Source organism: Polyodon spathula, chromosome 1, assembly GCF_017654505.1.
Source record: "Polyodon spathula isolate WHYD16114869_AA chromosome 1, ASM1765450v1, whole genome shotgun sequence".
Lineage (NCBI taxonomy): Eukaryota > Metazoa > Chordata > Actinopteri > Acipenseriformes > Polyodontidae > Polyodon > Polyodon spathula.
Window position 1 is genome coordinate 47,356,297 of NC_054534.1, and position 19,743 is coordinate 47,376,039.

General features: G+C 38.9%; 1 protein-coding gene across 3 annotated transcripts in view; it reads right to left on the reverse strand.

Moving 5' to 3' along the window:
• The window catches only part of pax5 (paired box 5), a 144,808-nt gene that overhangs the window by 51,492 nt on the left and 73,573 nt on the right, over nt 1–19,743 (reverse strand). For all 3 annotated transcript variants that reach the window (XM_041256778.1, XM_041256787.1, XM_041256770.1), the window contains exon 7: nt 12,878–13,007. In XM_041256778.1, the coding sequence (XP_041112712.1) occupies nt 12,878–13,007 (130 nt within the window). The remainder of the gene's footprint in view (nt 1–12,877; nt 13,008–19,743) is intronic.

Here is a 19,743-nt window from a genome sequence, read left to right on the forward strand (position 1 = left end):
TGATAGATTATAAATAGTTCAGAATGCAGCTGCCAGAATCTTGACTGGTATGAAAAAGTACCATCAATTACACCAGTTCTGGTTAAACTTCACTGACTTCCCATCAAGTATCGAAGCTCTTTTAAACTACTTCTCTTGACTTAAAGCTCACCCAATGGTACTGGGCCTGCTTACCTCACTGAATTACTTTGTCCTTATCAGCTGGTTCGTATCCTTAAATCCTCCCAGGCAGGCAGGCTGGTTGTTCCTGATGTGAAACGGGTTGGTCTCATGGTCGTTCCTTTAGCCACCTGGCTCCAGTGCTATGAAATGACCTCCCCGCCGACATCAGGAACTGCCAGTCAGTTGATCGGTTTAAAAAAAGGTCTTAAGACTTATTTGTTCAGTCTCGCATTTGGTTAAGGCCCTTGAGAAGAGCGTCTCTAGCTGTCCTGTACTACCTCTTTGCTTTTATAACCAAATTAGTTTTATGTCCTGATTTCATGATTGGTTTGTTTATTTCTCTCTTAGATATTGTATATATATTTTAATAGTGTAAAGCACCTTGATGTGTAGGCACCATAATAAGGCACTATATAAATCAAATTTGTTGTTATATCGGCAGGAGGAGACCCAGAGGCGGAAAGCTGCAGTTTAAATTTCTGTTTGCACTCTTTTTAACAAAAAAACACACACAAAACAGGAACAAAGCACTGTAACAAAATAAAGGTTTAAACAAAACACATGCTTACAGAAAACAGTATGGTTTAGGTTGGGCATTTGCTTTCACTGACTATTCTCCAAAACTCACCCAACAAACCAAGCTTCTGGCTGGGGCTTGATTAACCATCAATCATTCAATCAAGGCCCCAGCCACATTCCCCATGTGGATTCTGGCAGGGGTGAAATTAACCCCATCCCTGCCAAACTTCACAAATCCACCCTATTTACACCTGCAGGGCTTCTGCCCTGCCACAGAAGGTATGGTCCTGGAGGGCTGGTGTCCCTCTCCTGGTTTTTGTTACAACTGTACCCTAAATTACTTAATTGGACCAATTAAGTGCTTATTAGAAGTGTACAGTTAGAACAAAACCCAGGATGGACACTAGCCCTTCAGGACCAGGGTTGGACCCCTGGTCTAGCCAAGTCTTAGTGATCTGTCATGGATTTTATAGGGGTCCACATGGTAGTCAGTTAGTCTAATCTAAAAGTCTAACGGCACTTCCTGCAGCAGGGTTCCTAGCAATTTGCTGGGACACTGGCAGTATTAGGGAGTAAAGCATTACTGGAATCTGACTACATTTTTCATTTGTAACTATAATGGTTCCTATTTCAGACAGGTAACTAAATATGGTAACCTATTACATTTTATGTGAATAATAAGTTACTTTTAGTAACATTTAATTTAAAAAAAAAAGACTGTGGCTAATGCATAACAAGGCATTTCAACAGTGCAACTCAAACCTTTTACATGTCACATAAATGTGCTTGTCATTTATTCTCTGCTAGAAAATGTCAACAGAAGAGGGAACAAGGGGGTTCAATAGCTGGATCTTAAAAGAACATTTCAAACTGCAGCCTATAATAAGTTAATGTAATTAGCTCAAGTAACATCTTACTTTTTTAAAAGTGACTTCCCCAACACTGGACACGGGTTGAGCTGTGGATCACTCTAGAGAAGTGAACACCACTGATAACTTCCAGCAGGCCCTTGTTTTCCTTGAGGTCCCCAATCCATGTTCTAACCAGGTTCAGCCTTTCTTAGCTTCTGAACACTGATGAGATGGTAATTAATCTATTCTAAGCCTTTGCAAAGAGGCTGTTTAAACCTCTGTAAAGTATGTTTCCAAAAATGTTTGAGAGAGCATGCAACTTAGAACCAAGTAGTCATTATTTAAACATCAAAATAACACAAAGAATAATAAGCATTAGCTTATATTTGTATCATTGTGTCATTATAAATAATACATTATCATATGTCTAATAGTGTTGGACTAAGGACTTGTTGGAGAAAAGCACTGTTGTAACAATGGACAAGAGCCCAATTAGTTAGCTTAATCTTCACATTTCACTGCTGGTTGGCTCGTTTACATTCTCTCAGTGTACACATAAAAGCAATTACAAAAAGACTTGGGCAAGGGTTTATTTGATTAAACGCTTTCCGGTAACAATTCATTACTTGTGGCAAATTGCTTCAATGGATGTTTTCATTTTGTTGGTGACCCCACAAACAAATATTACCACTGATTTAGAATAAATAGATTTTCAAAATAGTATTCATTTTAGCCAAACAAAATACTAACTGAAACACTGAGGTGTGGCACTAGAGGTATTTTGCCGCCTGTATCGCTGGCATTGCTCTCATATGGCAGTGGACAGATTAGCACGGGACGGTACCGATCAAATCGAAACCAGAGCGTTTTTTTTCTGACTGCCGCGTGGTACTGTCAGTGTATTAACCAATCACAGCCAAGTGCTGACAACACGTGCTTGCCAGGAAAAATCATGAATTAAAATGTTGTCTACGGAGGTGTCCAAGCACCCTAAAGTGTTTGTTCCCTACTATATTTCATACAAGGCCAGGCAGGTCAGTATTTTATACATCACTCCTGATAAGAATCCTTCTCGTAGCTAATTTGATACTGTCAACACGTTTTTCCTTTTTTATTTCTGTAGTTCACTATTTTTACTAAATAACTGGCTGTAAAAGGACATATTTTCTAACACTAGTAGTAGGCTACTTGCTGCCAGCAGCATATTGTCTTGCTAAGCTGATGGCTCATTTCAGACACCTGCATATAGATGACAGAAAAACTACTTTGAAAAACAAACCAGTGTTTTTATTTAGTAGACTACATGGGGGGCATCACAGCTATGGCCAAAAGTTTTGCATCACACCCTACAGAATTAGTAACGTTGCGTTGACATATTGAAATTACAAATGGCATTGTAGTTTTCCAAAAATTGAAAAATGTGACATTTTGAAATCTAACATGAAATACTGCACTACTATTGTAGACTTCTGAGATACCATTTTGTAGTTTCGTAGACTGCATGATGTTAAATAAAACATCAAAATTATGCTTTTTTGTTTGTTGTTTTAAATTGTCTGCAGACTAATATTCTACTAGGTGATGCAAAACGTGGCCATATATGTAAATTACACTCAAGTACATAGCCTATGGTGTGGTACTGACAACTACTGTACTGCATTGTGCATACCGCTCCTGTGTGTCCTGGTGCAGACTAGCGGTACCACACCGTGAAAATGCCCAGCGGTGCTGTGCCACGCCTGTCTGTCTCGAGCTTAAAGTCTCACATGAGCGGCATGGCACCGCTAGGGGGAGCGGCAAAATGCCGCACATATCGCTCACCTATTATTTCAATTAGAGTAAACACACATTTACAAAAAATTACGTTGCGGAAAAGTGTCGCAGTGGCAGAATTTTAGAATGGCAAAATATCACTCGGCGAGCGATATTTTGCTGCTCAAACATTTTTTATCGCCGCTTCACAACCGTTGATGTATGTCCAACAAGCAAAGTAGTATTGCCCCACGCCACTTGTGTGTCTCCTAGGCTTAAGGCAGCCAAGAAATAGAATTTGTGAACTCAAAATATTTTGAATAAAAGTTTCTTTCTAATGTATATATGGATAATAATATAGTATAGGCTTATGTTAGATACAAGTTGATTTCCACCCAATCCAAGGTCAGAGCTACCAGAGAGGCCACTCGTGGGAAAACCATTCAGCCTGCTCTATACCGATTTTCAAATTAAAAAAGATGGAATGTTCATCTGTACATTGAAGGGAGCTGCTGAGATGCAATTGAAGCTACTAAAGGATATACATTGAACACTAGAACACAAGACCCCAGCAGGTATTATTTACAATTAAAACATGATACCAAGACCAAGGTGTTGTGAACTGAACACATTCAAACGCTAACATTACTGCACGCCTCAGGCACATAGCAGGGGAAGTAGTATAACACCTACCTAGACATATGCTAAAAAATGTTATCCAATTCATTATTTTTTAAAAAGGAGGATAGTGCATTCTTGAGCTGTGACACTGCTTGGCTTATTGCTAACATCAAAGCCCAGTGTATTAACATCAGCTGTCTCTTCCCTACCTAATTAGAGCTGGATAAAACAGTGGTAACACAAGCCTCACTGTAATGATTTAGTTAGTGAGATTACTCTTCTTGACAATGAGGTCCACCAGTAGTGACCTCGCTCGAGTGCCAAAGGCAGCTTCTTGTTGGAGGCATATTTCTTCCAGAAGTGGGTGACGCTACAGGTGTTCATATGAAATCAATAACCAGGAGGGTAGCAGCTGGGGTCAGATGTTACACACCCAGAATTACATGTGGATAAGGAAGCTTGTATAGCTTATACGAAAAGACATAGGACTACTATTATTAATATTAGCATTATTTTTATAAATATAGTTTAATTCATACAAAATGCATAATTCCTTACAAATTAAGTTGCAAGGGAATCCCCCCCAAGCAAACTGGTTTCACTGTGTAAAAGTTATAAAAACAATTCCAACAGGAACTAAAATGTATCTGCTGCTGTAAAGACAATCTCCTCTTATAACCCTCTAAACCTAATCAACATTTGTTACCAAGCTGCTAAAGGCCAATCCAGGGTCTTGTTAATGTATGCATTAAAAATTGCTTCTAAAACCCCCACCATTATTCTACCAACTAATGTAGTGTTAAAGTCACAGAAATGACTCCTGCTTTTTCTCTTCCTCCTCCTCCTTTGCTCTCTCTATCAACTCATCACTATATTCTCACTTAATAGCTCTTCATTAGCTCCCCTTCATCCTATCCTTCCCCTCTCTCTTTCTCTCTCACTGCCCCCCCCCCCCCCCCCCCCCCCCCCCTCCTCCTCCCCCCCCCCCCCTGCCTGCCTGCCTGCCTGCCTGCCTGCCTGCCTATCAGCATTGTCAGGATTTATAACTGTATTAAACTACATGACAATCTGTCATTATAAATCATTTTCTTTTCTTTACATATCACAGACAATAAAAGCTTTGGCAGTGAAAGCCATTCATCATCATAAACACTGAAGACTCCAGCCATCAATTTCACTCACTTTCTTAATTTAGTGGAGAGACAAGCTTTTTAAGCAAAAACAACCAGGGAAAAAGAACAGAGTTGTGAAGAGAGGAATAATTAGATCTGAGGTCACAGAAAGGTTTCCTTGTTGAGGTTGAGTGCTCAATCAAGAGACAGAAAACACCCAACATAACAAAAACATTTTTGGCCTGGTGGTATAGTGGCATGAGTTGAACAGATCATTATGTAGCTAGGGGGTTTATGGGGCCAAAGCTAACTTGCAAAACAACCCATAACCTTGGCTGACCAATGCAATTTCATTTATGAGCAATATGCCCTTTGATTTGACAGCACAGGAATTAAAGTCCAGCAGAGCACAGAGTACTCGGACCACACTCATCCTTCCACAGAGGTATGCTTCCAGTATTCAGTTCTAACCCCACACATATCCTGGCCAGTCCACTAGCCCTTAGTGTACTGCATTTCAAAAAGCACTATTGTACATGTGTACACTGTCCATCCAATGTCCAAATGTTAATCAAATGATGGCCCTATAACACTTTCTGTTTGAACACTCAATGCACCCTCTAGTCATTGTTCAATCAACTCTTTAACAACTTTGACATTTCTACAAATCGGAAGATTTTTTTTTAACTATTTCTTTAAAAAAAAAATGCTAGGTTACAGGCAGCGCAACTAGGCTACTTTTCACAAGTTGCACAATATTATTTTCTTTTTATATATGTTTTTGTTTTACATTTGATGGTACACGAAGGCATTAGCAGTGACTGGTTCATAATCTGAAGTGGGTCATAAAGCAGGTCAAATGAAATGTTATTGCTAAACGATAGATGGGCTGTTCATAGCCAGTCTGGCACAAATCCCAGAAGAAGAAAGGTCTGCCCTCAGTTCCACGGAGGGATTTGAGCAGTTTTTCAGCTTTCTACCATTCTTTACAGTCTGTCATCAAGGTCACGACTCAAACAAACCGAGATTTAAAAAAAAAAAAAAACACGGCTTTAGCCTGAAAACATTATAGCAAGTAAAAAAATAAATCAATAAAGAAGTTATTTTTATTTGTGATATTTTTAAGAACATCTTGTTTTAGTGAATATATCCATTGGCTGATGGTAAACTAGCAAGTTAAAGAAACCTCACTTTTTCTTGTCTCAAGTTAAATTGTTCTCTTAAACTGCTTGTTAATGCAGAAGGTGCATCTCTCCATGGAGACAGATGTCACAAGTGTGTCACACTTTCACATCTTGCATATATCTAGAGTACCCCTTTACCAATTGTGATGAAACTGCTGGATGTCACATTTATATTTTTGCATATATCTTTAGAGAAAATAAAATAAAACATGTTAGTTATCAAACGAGATGCCATACAAAATAATATTTTGAATCTGCCTATTTGCATGAGGGAGTTCCATTATTACTGAAGTGCACACTCAGCAGCATGAGGGAGTTCCATTATTACTGAAGTGCACAATCAGCAGCATGAGGGTTCCATTATTACTGAAGTGCACACCCAGCAGCATCATTATCACTATTATACTTTCCTGATTAGAAAACATTAAATGGAAAAAGGGATTAAGATAACATATGATGATATCATACTTTTTTTATTACACTTCAGAGGAAAGTAGTAAATAGAAATGTTTTGCACAACTTCATTTTTAAAACTCGCTACCAGAACTATTTTGATATGTTATGGATAACAAACAAGTAACAGATGTAAAACTAAATTGTCAAAATGGTTACACAGAGTACACAGAACTGCAAACGCAAGTCAAAAAAGAAGTTAGAAAGGCCAAGAGAGAAATAGAAATGAACATTGCTAAGGAGGCTAAAACCAATTCCAAAATGTGTTTCCAATATTACAACAGCAAGAGAACATTCAAAGAGGAGGTTAAATGTCTAAGAGATACAAATGGCAAAATCGTAGATGAAGAAAAAAAAAATAGCAAATATATTAAATTATTATTTTTCACAAGTTTTTACAAAGGAGGATACGGACAACATGCCCCTCATGTCATCCAGTTCCTATCCAGTTTTAAATAACTTTAGCATAACCGAGGCAGAAGTGTTAAAGGGACTAGGAGTTCTTAAAATAAACAAATCCCCTGGGCCAGATGAGATCCTCCCAATAGTATTCAAAGAAATTAAAGAAGTTATTTACAAACCACTAACCAAGATCATGCAACAGTCTCTTGACACAGGGGTGGTACCGATAGACTGGAAAATTGCAAACGTAATACCGTTCCACAAAAAGGGAAACAAAACTGAACCAAGTAACTACAGACCAGTAAGCCTGACTTCTATTATATGCAAACTTATGGAAACTATAATAAGATCCAAAATGGAAAATTACCTATATGGTAACAGTATCCTGGGAGATGGTCAACATGGTTTTAGGAAAGGGAGATCGTGTCTAATTAACCTGCTTGATTTTTTTGAGGATGCAACATCGATAATGGATAATTGCAAAGCATATGACATGGTTTATTTAGATTTCCAGAAAGCTTTTGACAAAGTCCTGCATAAAAGATTAATCTCAAACTGAACGCAGTAGGGATTCAAGGAAACACATGTACATGGATTAGGGAGTGGTTAACATGTAGAAAACAGAAAGTACTGATTAGAGGAGAAACCTCAGAATGGAGTGTGGTAACCACAGGGATCAGTATTAGGTCCTCTGCTATTCATAATCTACATTAATGATTTAGATTCTGGTATAGTAAGCAAACTTGCTAAATTCACAGACGACACAAAAATAGGAGGAGTGGCAAACACTGTTGTAGCAGCAAAGGTCATTCAAAATAATCTAGACAAGATTCAGAACTGGGCAGACACATGGCAAATGACATTTAATAGAGAAAAGTGTAAGGTACTGCACGCAGGAAATAAAAATATACATTATAAATATCATATGGGAGATACTGAAATTGAAGACGGAATCTATGAAAAAGACCTAGGAGTTTTTGTTGACCCAGAAATCTCTTCATCTAGACAATGTGGGGAAGCTATAAAAAAAGGCTAACAAGATGTTCGGATACATTGTGAAAAGTGTTGAATTTAAATCAAGGGAAGTAATGTTAAAACTGTAAAATGCATTTAGACCTAATCTTGAATATTGTGTGCAGTTCTGGTCACCTCGCTATAAAAAAGATATTGCTGCTCTAGAAAGAGTGCAAAGAAGAGCGGCCAGAATTATTACAGGTTTAAAAGGCATATCATATGCAGACAGGCTAAAAGAACTGAATCTGTTCAGTCTTGAACCAAGAAGACTACGAAGCAACCTAATTCAAACACTCCAAATTCTAAAAGGTATTGACAATGTCGACCCAAGGGACTTTTTTAACCTGAAAATAGAAACAAGGACCAGGGGTCACAAATGGAGATTAGACAAAGGGACATTCAGAACAGAAAATAGGAGGCACTTTTACACAGAGAATCGTGAGGGTCTGGAATCAACTCCCCAGTAATGTTGTTGAAGCCGACACCCTGGGATCCTTCAAGAAGCTGTTGGACGAGATTCTGGGATCAATAAGCTACTAACAACCAAACGAGCAAGATGGGCCGAATGGCCTCCTCTCGTTTGTAAACTTTCTTATGTTCTTATGTTCTTATCAAAATAACTCAGTATTGTGCATGTCACACATCTCCAGATACCACAGTTCTACCACTTTTAATAAGGAGGACTCATTTTTAGGAGCTGGCATAAGACTTGCTGTATCTTACCTTGGTTTGCTATGAATTTGCTATGAAAGTCTTTAATAAGGTTTTCTACCTGCTAGTGAAAGTATTTTCTATGCAGGTAAATGGTTAACTTGAATTATTATTATTATTTTTTTTTTAAACAAAAAAAAAAAAAACCAGGAAAGACCTTTTTGAAATTATTGATTCCAGATTTGTATTTTTTGGAAGCTGAAACTTCTCACAACCACTAGAGTGTGCTATTGAGCTGACATAGTCCCTAGACATCTGCCATTGAAAGATCGAGGCAGGCCCTTTGCACAGAAGTGTCTGCTGTGGGTTTTCTTATTCACAGAATGTTGGTGAGGCTGTCCCTTTACATTATTTGGTGTGAATTTCTCACCAGTACTTAAATCTGAATTTCTTCTGGTCAAATAAGAAAGAATGCGTGTTACACAGTTTATACATTGAAGTGTCAGTATACATTATGTGCTACGTTGTGAGTTTAAATGTGAAAGTCCAAGTATTATTTTGTTGTTGATCCTTTTGTTTCCCAGACATATATTTCACATTCACCAAGTGGGGAAGCACCTGTTTCCTGCCACAACAATCTAGGTTTCCCTTATGTGTAGAGTAATAGGATTCAGGTGGGGTCCCATTACCTTTAAGACTCAGGTGGGATCCCATGAGCTGTAGCACAGGAAGTCAATTTACAGTGTTCTGTATAGAAAAATTTGGCTTTGTAAAACAAGAATGCTATTATGCTAATTAACAGGTAAGAGTCTATCGCTCTTTTAAAATAAAGTCTAACCTGTTCCTCTTGTTTTAGCGCACACAATTCAATGAGAAATACAGCTGCTAAAGCCCCAGTCAGCCAGCACCCCATTGTGAAGGAAGTATTTCACTAACCCCCTTAAATGACAAGCTCAGCTGCTCTCTTGCTTAGCAGCCTTTAACATAACTTGTCAGACGAGGTGTGGATTTGCTCGAATTCCATTGGTCTCGCAATGATTTTCTCATTAGGACAGAATTCATGGATTTGTCAGAGATTTCAAGTGTAGGAGTTAATTAGCTGCTTGTTTTAAACAAGGGTTCTTCTGACAATCGGAACAGAAAATTGCAGGAGAATTTTATTAGCCTTTTTATTATGTACATGAAACTGATATGTTGCCTCATTCATACAGGAGATAAAAATATCTACAAGCAGTGAAATTAAATATCTGGAAATGGTTCAGTAACCTGCCATCTGTTTTAAAAGTGCACGCAAAAGAGTGGAAGCTTTAGTGCTGTTGGTTATTGAGTTAACACTAATTAGCTTTGATGTTTCACAGATCTCACTGCGGGTGTCAAGACTGTATTCTTTTTAAAAGGTATGTACTGTCTTTATAAAACCTGAGTACGGTACACCATGCCAAAAGCAAAGCAGGAGTGGTAAAGCTAACTTAAAGCATGGTAAAGTGCTGTGCAAGTCTGGAGCTTGATACAGCATAGTAAAAACAAATTCAAATCATGCTACAGGACAGTGCATTTATAGTGTAAGTATGGCCAGACATGGTAAATTTCCTATGGTAAATATGGAAAACCAAATGCAATTTTGCTAAAATTGTGCTTTATTTTGACTTCAATTGTTTTACAGATAATATGCCATATAAATTATTCTCTGTTTATCAACTATGCAGGATGCAATGAGATTGTAATTCACACACCTTGCACAACTTTCAGGCAAACCAGTAACAGAAGACATTGATAAAAAGTACAAGAATCAAATTGTGAATCCATGTTGGGTTGTCACACTTAGGAGATATTAAGGTAATGGCACAGGTCCAAATTAGGGCACCTGATATAGCACCAGCACCATTAAATACTGGCGCCAGTAGAAGTTTATATATATATATATATATATATATAATATATATATATATATATATATATATATATATATATATATATATATATATATATATATATATAGATATAGATATAGATATATATATATATAGATATAGATATAGATATAGATATAGATATATATATAGCAACCATAGATGGTGGTAGTTTCTCATTAGGTCTGGACTTCTCACATGACCCACCCACACTCCTCCACTTGCACATTGATTTTCTTGTTGAAAGCTAATGCTTATTTTATAATTCTGAATTATAGTTTATCTGATACAGTGTTTGAAATTGAAATAACCAATTTGTTCAAAAATGTTATAATTTATTAATAAGTCAGATATATGGCTACAACAACTTGGATAAAATGTTTTTTGGGGGATTTGTTTTATCCATCTTTGTTGAATTCAGGAACAGAATAACCGAGCCAATAACAAATCTTGCAGTGATACCCTATGGTGGGCACTACTACTGCGCCCATTGTAACACATGTGCACAGGAAATCAGAAAACATGTTCACAGTGTCACAGGAAGCAGTTGTGGCTTTAATAATTTTACATTCTATTTACAGTCTGCAGTGGGGTGTAATATTTCCTGGCAAGTGGACAGGGCATTTGACAAACGTAACACTACTTAGGTATTCAGGAACATTTCTTTTTTACATTTCCTTTAGCATTTTAATTTATTTTTTAAAATTTCCATTACTAAGCTACATTGTTATAGATAGAGAGAGTAAGTGGGTCTGAAGGAGTTGACAGGTCACATTGTCAAATTATTTGAATAGAATGAAGAAGCTCAAAGTTCAGAGCCAAGCAGATTTAGAGAAAAATGATAGCTCAGCATTGGAGCATCAGATCCACGAACCACTTAGTATGATTGAAGCAAACACCTTCAAATTGGAAGGGGAAGATACAAATATAAATTCAAATGATAAACCTTTCAGTGCCCATGATGACAGCCCTCATCATTTGGTAGTGTCTTGAAGTGTAATGACGAGAGACCTCGGCGTGACTTACTGTATATGGTTGGGTAATTCTAATCTTGTCAGAAGTCATAAGCAGGAGTTTACAGTCACACTGGAATTGAGGATATTGTTTCAGGAGTTTGACGACAGAACAAACCTGTATAACCAACCCTTTAAAATAGGTTTAGAACTAAACTATATTACAATATAAATTGCTATTAATTAATACATCCAGAGTCAAAGTTATGAAGGTTACCACAGATGCTACCATATCTGATATCCTGTCTGATCTTTTTTTCTGCCTCATTAACCTGTTCCACAGTTTCATAAAGCAGGGTGGCACAGCTTGGATAAGTGGAGTATTAACTTGTTTCCTGTTGACATATATGTTTAATTTTAATTATTATTTGTTTATTTAGCAGACACCTTTATCCAAGGTGACTTACAGGGACTAGGGTGTGTGAACTATGCATCAGCTGCAGAGTCACTTACAACAATGTCTCACCCGAAAGATGAAGCACAAGTAGGTTAAGTGACTTGCTCTGTGTCACAGACTGAGTGAGCCAGGATTTGAACTGGGGATCTCCTGGTTACAAGCCCTTTTCTTTACTGGACCACACAGCCTCTTAATAATCCAACTACATGTAACGTCTACAAACAGTTAAAAGTATAGATGTGAAATATCCAGATGTTTATTCACCTTTTCAAACAGCTACTCATTGATAATGACAGATGACCTGTTTTACGTAACAAAATAACCTTCCCTGTCATCCATTCACTGCCTAGGTCTCACATGTGTAGTTTTTAATAAAATACTTGATATAGCCAACATGTATTTTTTTCTTAAAACATATTTGGTACTACAGTATACTAGGTTAAAGAAAGTTCTGTTTGCATGGCTTAGTTTGAGGATCTTTTGCTTGGTATACCTGGGGAGAAATATTGCCACCTTCCATTAATCAACCAGCATCTTCCCCTAACAACAAAAATATTTTGCAGTCAGTAACATTACTGCAGTGAAATGACCAAAGAGAAACAGTAGCAGAACAATTCATTAGCCATAGCCACGCTAAAATGTAGTTTCCATCTTGGAAGAAGACGGTCCACACTACCCTGATTAAATGAGTAGCTCATTTAGTCTAAAATTGTGAACTTGGCTTTGCAACATTCTAATGTATATCACTGGTCTACACCAGAAAGTCACCCAACAATCATATAGTGAAATCAGTCCTGTAAGAGAGAGAAAGACAGTGAGGTACAAACGCCCCTTACCTGTTACAAGGGGGTAGGACGCCGGGCCCGGGACACTGCCTCCAAGGTCTGCTGGGGCTGGGTTACCTAGACTGTTTTTCATCTCATCCAGTCCTCCCGCTAAAGATGCCATGGCTGAGTATTCTGAGCCCTGCAAACAGAACAGGAGAGACCTCGTCAGAAAAGACCTTTCAACGGTCCAGGGCTGGCACTGGTGAATATGGCTAAAATGAAGTGCTGGGAAGCAAACAGAATCTGACAAGGATGGAAAGGTGAGGGGTTACTGGGCTCTATTGTGAGGGGGCACTGCTAGCATAGACTAGAGTTGTATAGGCAAGTAACCACCAGGTGGTTGGCACTATGCACTAGATCATTCATGGGGTATTTCTGCACCGGCTTCCCCTTCTGAGGAGCACGTTTCTGACACTTCTTTAAGACTTTGGTTATTACACATTTAATTGAAACTGCAATGTTTTGTACTAATATATGTTTCTTAGGTGCCTCCTTGCTACATTCCATGTAGTGTAGTCTCCTGTGCACACAACTAATTCAGACAGAAGACTTTGCTGTCTGTCCAGGTATTTATTATAGCTGCAGAGACTGAAAAAGTTAAAAAACGAACAAAAAAAAACAACAACTATGATTTAAAAATATCAAATAATAACAACTATTTATAAAAAATATTTATTTTTGGAGAAACTGCACTTTGAAAATATCATATGTGCTGCAACTCTTGCCTACCAAAAATTAGAAACTGCAAAAAAAAAAATAAAAATAAAATCTAAATATATAAAATTATTAATCCAACTTCAGCACTCAAATAGAAGCCTCTGGAACACAGGAGCAAAAGTAAGCAAAATATGAAGACCACAACCAGCAACAACCAATGCATGTCTTGATTGATGTGTGATGTGTTGGTATTCGCTGCATCTTGGAACTTTCTGCTGTTTTGACAGTAATACAAATAAATACAAAAATCAAATATAACTGCCGCAAATATGGCAGTATAAGCTTTAGTGAGTAATACAATACAGTTTATTCAAGTTTGGAGATGATTTAATCAAAACTGACTTCTCACATTTTTTTGCGTGTGTGCTTTGTGAGTCCTTTGTTTCCTTTGTACCTGTTAGTGTTTTAAGATATTTGAAACTGAAAACTGATTACAGCCTGCATGGAGTTTGTATTTTTGGATAATAAAAAAAATATGGAGATTTAAATGGTGCACAGGTGTTGTGCCTAGCTTTGAGATGAAACACTCTTATTGTCCTAAAGCTAGAGGCAATGCAGTGCTTTCAGTTTTATGATTTGTCTGAAAACCAACCACAACCTCACAGCCACCTGCACCACTGATGTACAGAATACAGAGTTATTCTGTAGTTTTGTATGTGAAAAAAAACACTACATCACAATAACTACAATTTGTCTTTGTGTTTCTCCTTTTTCTGCTGCCCCAATAATGTTTTTAAATGTTGAAAAGTATCTGGGCAACACTCATTCATTCAAGGATGTACAGTATTTCAGAGTGTGCAATGCACACAGCTGGTTTAGAAGACAATTGTAATTACACAAAATAGAGGAAGAGCTCTCACTGTAAGCATAACAGACAGAAAACTGCATGACTTCCTTGAGTGATGTGACCCAAATCAGACAGAAAATATTATAACGGAAAACTTCAACCCGATAATAACTCATTAGAGGTATCCTTACCAAACAGGGTTAAATGTGTATATGCATATACTACTTTATATAGAAAATTAAGCAAGCTATGTTAGATGTGATCCCAAACTGCTGGCCTTTTACTATGAAATAACAAGCAAATCCATGAATAGTTCTGCACAGGTCTGTTTTTTTTTTTCTCTTCCTCACTTTTGTAATATAAATAGCCCTATCTTGTTGTTCCTCATTTTCATTTAGCTATAATGGTGACATGCAAATGTCTGAGAATAGCACCAGTAATTGAAGATTATGAAGTATCGCCAGCCCCTGACAGGCAGCTAAGGAAGATGGATTATCCTCATTTTTCTGTAAATTTTGTCAATTTTGGAATTCATAAGCTATCAACCCTGATCAAAATGTGAATACACAGCTGTGTCAGGGACAAGGAGAGACAGGGGAACAATGATGCAGTGTCACCGTTCCCAAAGGCAATTGCTCTGCTTTCCCAACAGACTGGGGCACACGTTAGGCAAAATAAAAGAAAAACATGTATGCCAATGTTCCAGAGTGTTGATTCCACATTGCGAGGGCACAGAGCATCTCCAACACAATTCCTGCAACCGAGGGTCTCCTGGAACAGTCAAGTCAATCAGAACGCAGTCCAGGCTATTGCTGCTTTTTATTTCCTGTCTCCTCCCTTCAGTTTTCTTATTACGGGGAGTAAGGACTGTTGGGACTCGTTAATAGCCCGCCGCAACTCCATATCAATAACAGATGAGGTTTAATCGTCCAACACAAAAATTATTTAGGCTCAGTGCGGACGTTCAAAGCAATTTGCATAATAGCATTTCCATTCCTCCCCCACCCAACCTCATCTCATGTAAACAAGACCCATAGACCATAAACAGTAATAAACCACAGCTTCTCTGCTACTCTGCTTGTAACAGGGGTTTGCTTTAGGAGAATGTATTTGAGCAGAAAGCAGGAACCATCATTTTAACTGCACTTTATTTGACACAATGCTTTCAGAGAGTCTACAAAATTTACTGCATAGTTATTGTTTGTAAGGGTGTTTACTGCTTGATTTTTTTGAATTCTGTATTTGATAAAAAGCTGACTGTCTAATCAGGGATGCCAAGATATTGAGTGATAAGAAAGAAAGGGTTTGAGTGCGATATATCAGCCAACTAATGCCCCATCCCTAATTGTTCTTTATCTATGTATCTATCCAGATACTGGAGGGGAGTGTAGGAGTTGGGGTTTTAACATAACATTTGGAAGCAACAGGACAAGAAGATACTCTTCTGCACTGCAGCAAAACACAGCCTGTTGTTGTAGAAAGCTAATGCTTATTTTATTATTATGATTTATATCTGATAGTGTTAGGAATTGAAATAACCAATTTGTTCAAAAATGTTATAATGTATTGATAAGTCACATATATAGCTACAACAAATTAGATAAAATGTTTTTGAGGGTTATTTTTTTTTTTTTTTATCCATATCTTTTTTTTTTAAATTCAGGAACAGAATAGCAGGTAACTGAGCCAATAACAAACCTTGCAGTGATACCCTATGGTGGGCAAAAGTGCACAGGAAATCCGAAAACATATTCACATTGGAGTCTATTTCAGTCTCAACTATTTCCCAGCCTGCTGTTGGACCATCCAATTCCCTGTTTATTAATCCACCAAAGCCAGTTATTTACAGAGCTAACCAAATAATTCCACTTAATCTTATTAATATGTATTGTCATCACTTTAACAATCTTACATTTTCAGTAATAAAATCTTACATTTTCAGTTATACATTTTGTATTGGTATTAGCAAATGACCACAATATACTGACCACTCCTGAAGATACCGGCAATGCTGCACTACTGGTGGCTCCCTATTTATCACCTAAACAGGTCACGCGAAGATTGAAAACATGCACTGGAGAAGCAGCTATTGGATACTGAGAAGTTTTTGTTTTAAATGAACTCAAACTCACAGAAACATCACACTTTGGCTCTTCATCTCACCAACTGCTGCTATTTCTACAGCTCATGTGTTTTCAACATTTCAGCATTCCTTCTTATGACCTCTTGAAGTAGAATGCACTAATTGTGAAGCAATGCAATATCTTAAAGGGGTGATTAGTAAAGAGCATATGTTTCACCTTCTGTATTCCATGACACATCACAGAGAAACTCAATTTAGACATCAAACATGCGAGTAAGTTTTTACTGTGATGTATTCTCCATATCAGCATGAGACAAATAACTTTATTAAAAACCAGAAACCTAAAATAAGAAAAGGTCAATGCACTTGTTATATAATAGCTATGGCTAGAGGATACATCAAGTGTACTTTGGTCCTTGGCTTTGTTTTGAATTTAAACCACTCAGAAAACTAACTCATATATTCAATGACTTCTGTGTCACCCCAAATGATTATACACACACACACACACACACACACACACACACACACACACACACACATACATACAGTGCCTTGCAAAATTATTCAGACCCCTGACCAATTCTGTCATATTACTGAATTACAAATGGTACATTGAAATTTCGTTGTGTTCGATATTTTTTTTTTTTAAACGCTTAAACTCAAAATCAATTATTGTAAGGTGACATTGGTTTTATGTTGGGAAATATTTTTAAGAAAAATAAAAAAACTGAAACATGTAAATACAGTATAATCATAAATCTCGAAAAACTACTCACTTCTAAATCTTTTGTAGTCATTTTTGTATTACTTTAGTATAAATACATGTTAATTTGGATTCATATGTTGTTTTTCTCTGACTTTATGTGAACGAAAAGACACACATTTGCCCGTTTTCCCACTGGAAATAGTGATATTTCGAAATATCACTGTCCTGGTCACAAAAGCAAAGTATGTGGAGAATAATAGCCATTTTCTATATTTTTGAGGCATAAGCAATTAGGAAAAAGCACTTACTACCCAGGAACAAAAATTGTGTTACATAGTGATTACACATGTGGAGTTTGTAACAAAAAATGAATAAATAAAGATTTATTCACTTACTTAAGAAAATTGGAACACTGTTACAACTAGTTTAAACAAATCTATGTTGATAATAAGTAGGCTGTCCTGCTGCAGTCGCGGGTCTGTGCTAGTTTTGTTTGAGACATCAGTCGTGTTCTTATAGCGTAGATTTCCGCAGTTCTGCACAGTGCTGCACAGAATTTCGGAGATGCACTGTAGACGTCACACAACACCCACAGAAATCTGTGCGGATTCTGCATAGCCCAGCGCAGCTTAGAAGTGTACTGCGGGAGGCTGGGTTTGGAGAAGACGTTTCTCTAAAAGCTGCGTGTGGGGTCAGAAAAACAGCAGCCAAGAGCAGCCGGCACAGCAAGCTCTGGGTAACAGAACACAGCATTGAAACGTAAGTTCTTGTCGTTGACAGTTTCCTTCAGAACCATTATCAAAATACAGTATCAGTTCACAAAAAGATCTTCGTCAGACACCTTGCTAAGGCTGTAAGTACCATCGCTTTATTTAGAAGAAGTGTGTTTGCAGTTGAAAAAATGTGTTATCCGGTGTAAAACCGAATTACGATAACTGCTGTTTAGAATAAAAGAAACTGCATTAATACTGTAATTTACCTAAACTGCGGTAAACCGAAAAACCGGTATACCGACCCATCCCTAAACAGTCGCTCCAAAAGTCTGCCCCGGTGTAAAAGTGGCATCTAATAATGCCGCCTTTCCGGTCTCCACAACCTTGGCCTGCATTAGCCGTAGGTCTCTGCGAGCGGCTTCCAGCGCCACTAGAGACCTGCCTGATGCCTGACCTAACTCCCCCATTAGGTCAGTCATTGCCTTTGTTACAGCCTGTAGCTCCCCCGCATCCGCTTCAGTTGCCCGTTCCTGCAGCCTCTCAGCCAGCTGCGACTGGTACAGGACCAGTATGGCCATTGCATTGGCCGTCTGGACTGATAATGCCGCTGACGCATATGCCTTCTTAAGCATAGCTTCAGTAGTCCTATAGGGCTTGGATGGGCAAGTGGGGTCTTTGTCCCCTCTGGTAAAGGTGGAGCCTTGCACCAGTACCGTGACCGTGTCCCCAATGGTGGGGAATGTGCCCAGGCCAGCTTTTTGGGCTCAGCAAAAGCAGGGATTCTGCCGTTCTGGAACATATAACTCGGTGAATAATGGTAGTACAGGGTAGCAACAAACAGGTACAGGAATGGTTCTATGCAATTATTCCCCTATAGGTTCCCCTTCCCCTCCTGTTCTGCCAGCCAGGGAATGTCCGTGGCATCAGCTGTGCGCTGCATCAAGGCCAGGAACTCCTCCCTCTGTGACTCATGTGGCAGGGGCAGTATGGAGCTCCTCGCTGTGGCTTGCCTAGTTGAAGTAGGGGGATCAGAAACATCCAACCTAGATGGGATTGGGGGCCTATGTAGGGCCAGGGATGGGGAGTGGGAGTGGGGAAGCTGGGGCTGCCCGGTGGTAGGGGGCAGTCTACCCTGTGATTTTAAGAGGGTCTCCAGCATGTCCTGCTGAGCCCTCACCATCTCTACCAGCTCCTGGAAATGTCACTCAGCAGAGCTATGGCGCTTCTGTAGTGACCCCGACGAAGAGCTCCTGCACATCCATGGGGAAGGGGAGCAGTACCTCCTGGGTGACCGCCTACCTCCGGGGGAGCGTCCCCTTGAGCGGTTTCGTCTGGGCCGTGACCATCTCGCCTCTATGGACGGATGTCTGTGCCTCTGCACCGGAGGCGGAGAGGGTGAAGGTGATCCAGGAGTGTCCCTGATCATCATGACAGGCAGGGTTCTTGGGGACCTTTGGGTGGGGCCTTGAACCACTGATCTAATTGGGAAGAGAGCTGCCCTCCTGCGTATAGTTCTTCTTGAGAAATTGCGGCAGGGGGAGCAGTCCAGCTCGCCCGCTAGCAACCTGACTGTGTGGTCTGGCCCTAGGCGTCTGGTGCAGGTCAAATGCTAGTCCTGCTTGGGGAGCTTTGCCACGCACTGGTCACACCGGTGGAAGCCAGCAGAGGACTCAGTGGAGCGAACTGACATGTCATGGGACGTCAATGCCGAGCGACACGTCGGTGCTGAGTGTGTTAACTGGCACTGATTAATCGGCGTCAGCATCGGCGTCGAGGATACACCGACTGGTATCAGTGCCCAGATGAAGCTTGGCGGATAATAGGAGCTGAGTATATCGCCTTCAGCATCGAGAACATGCGGTCGGT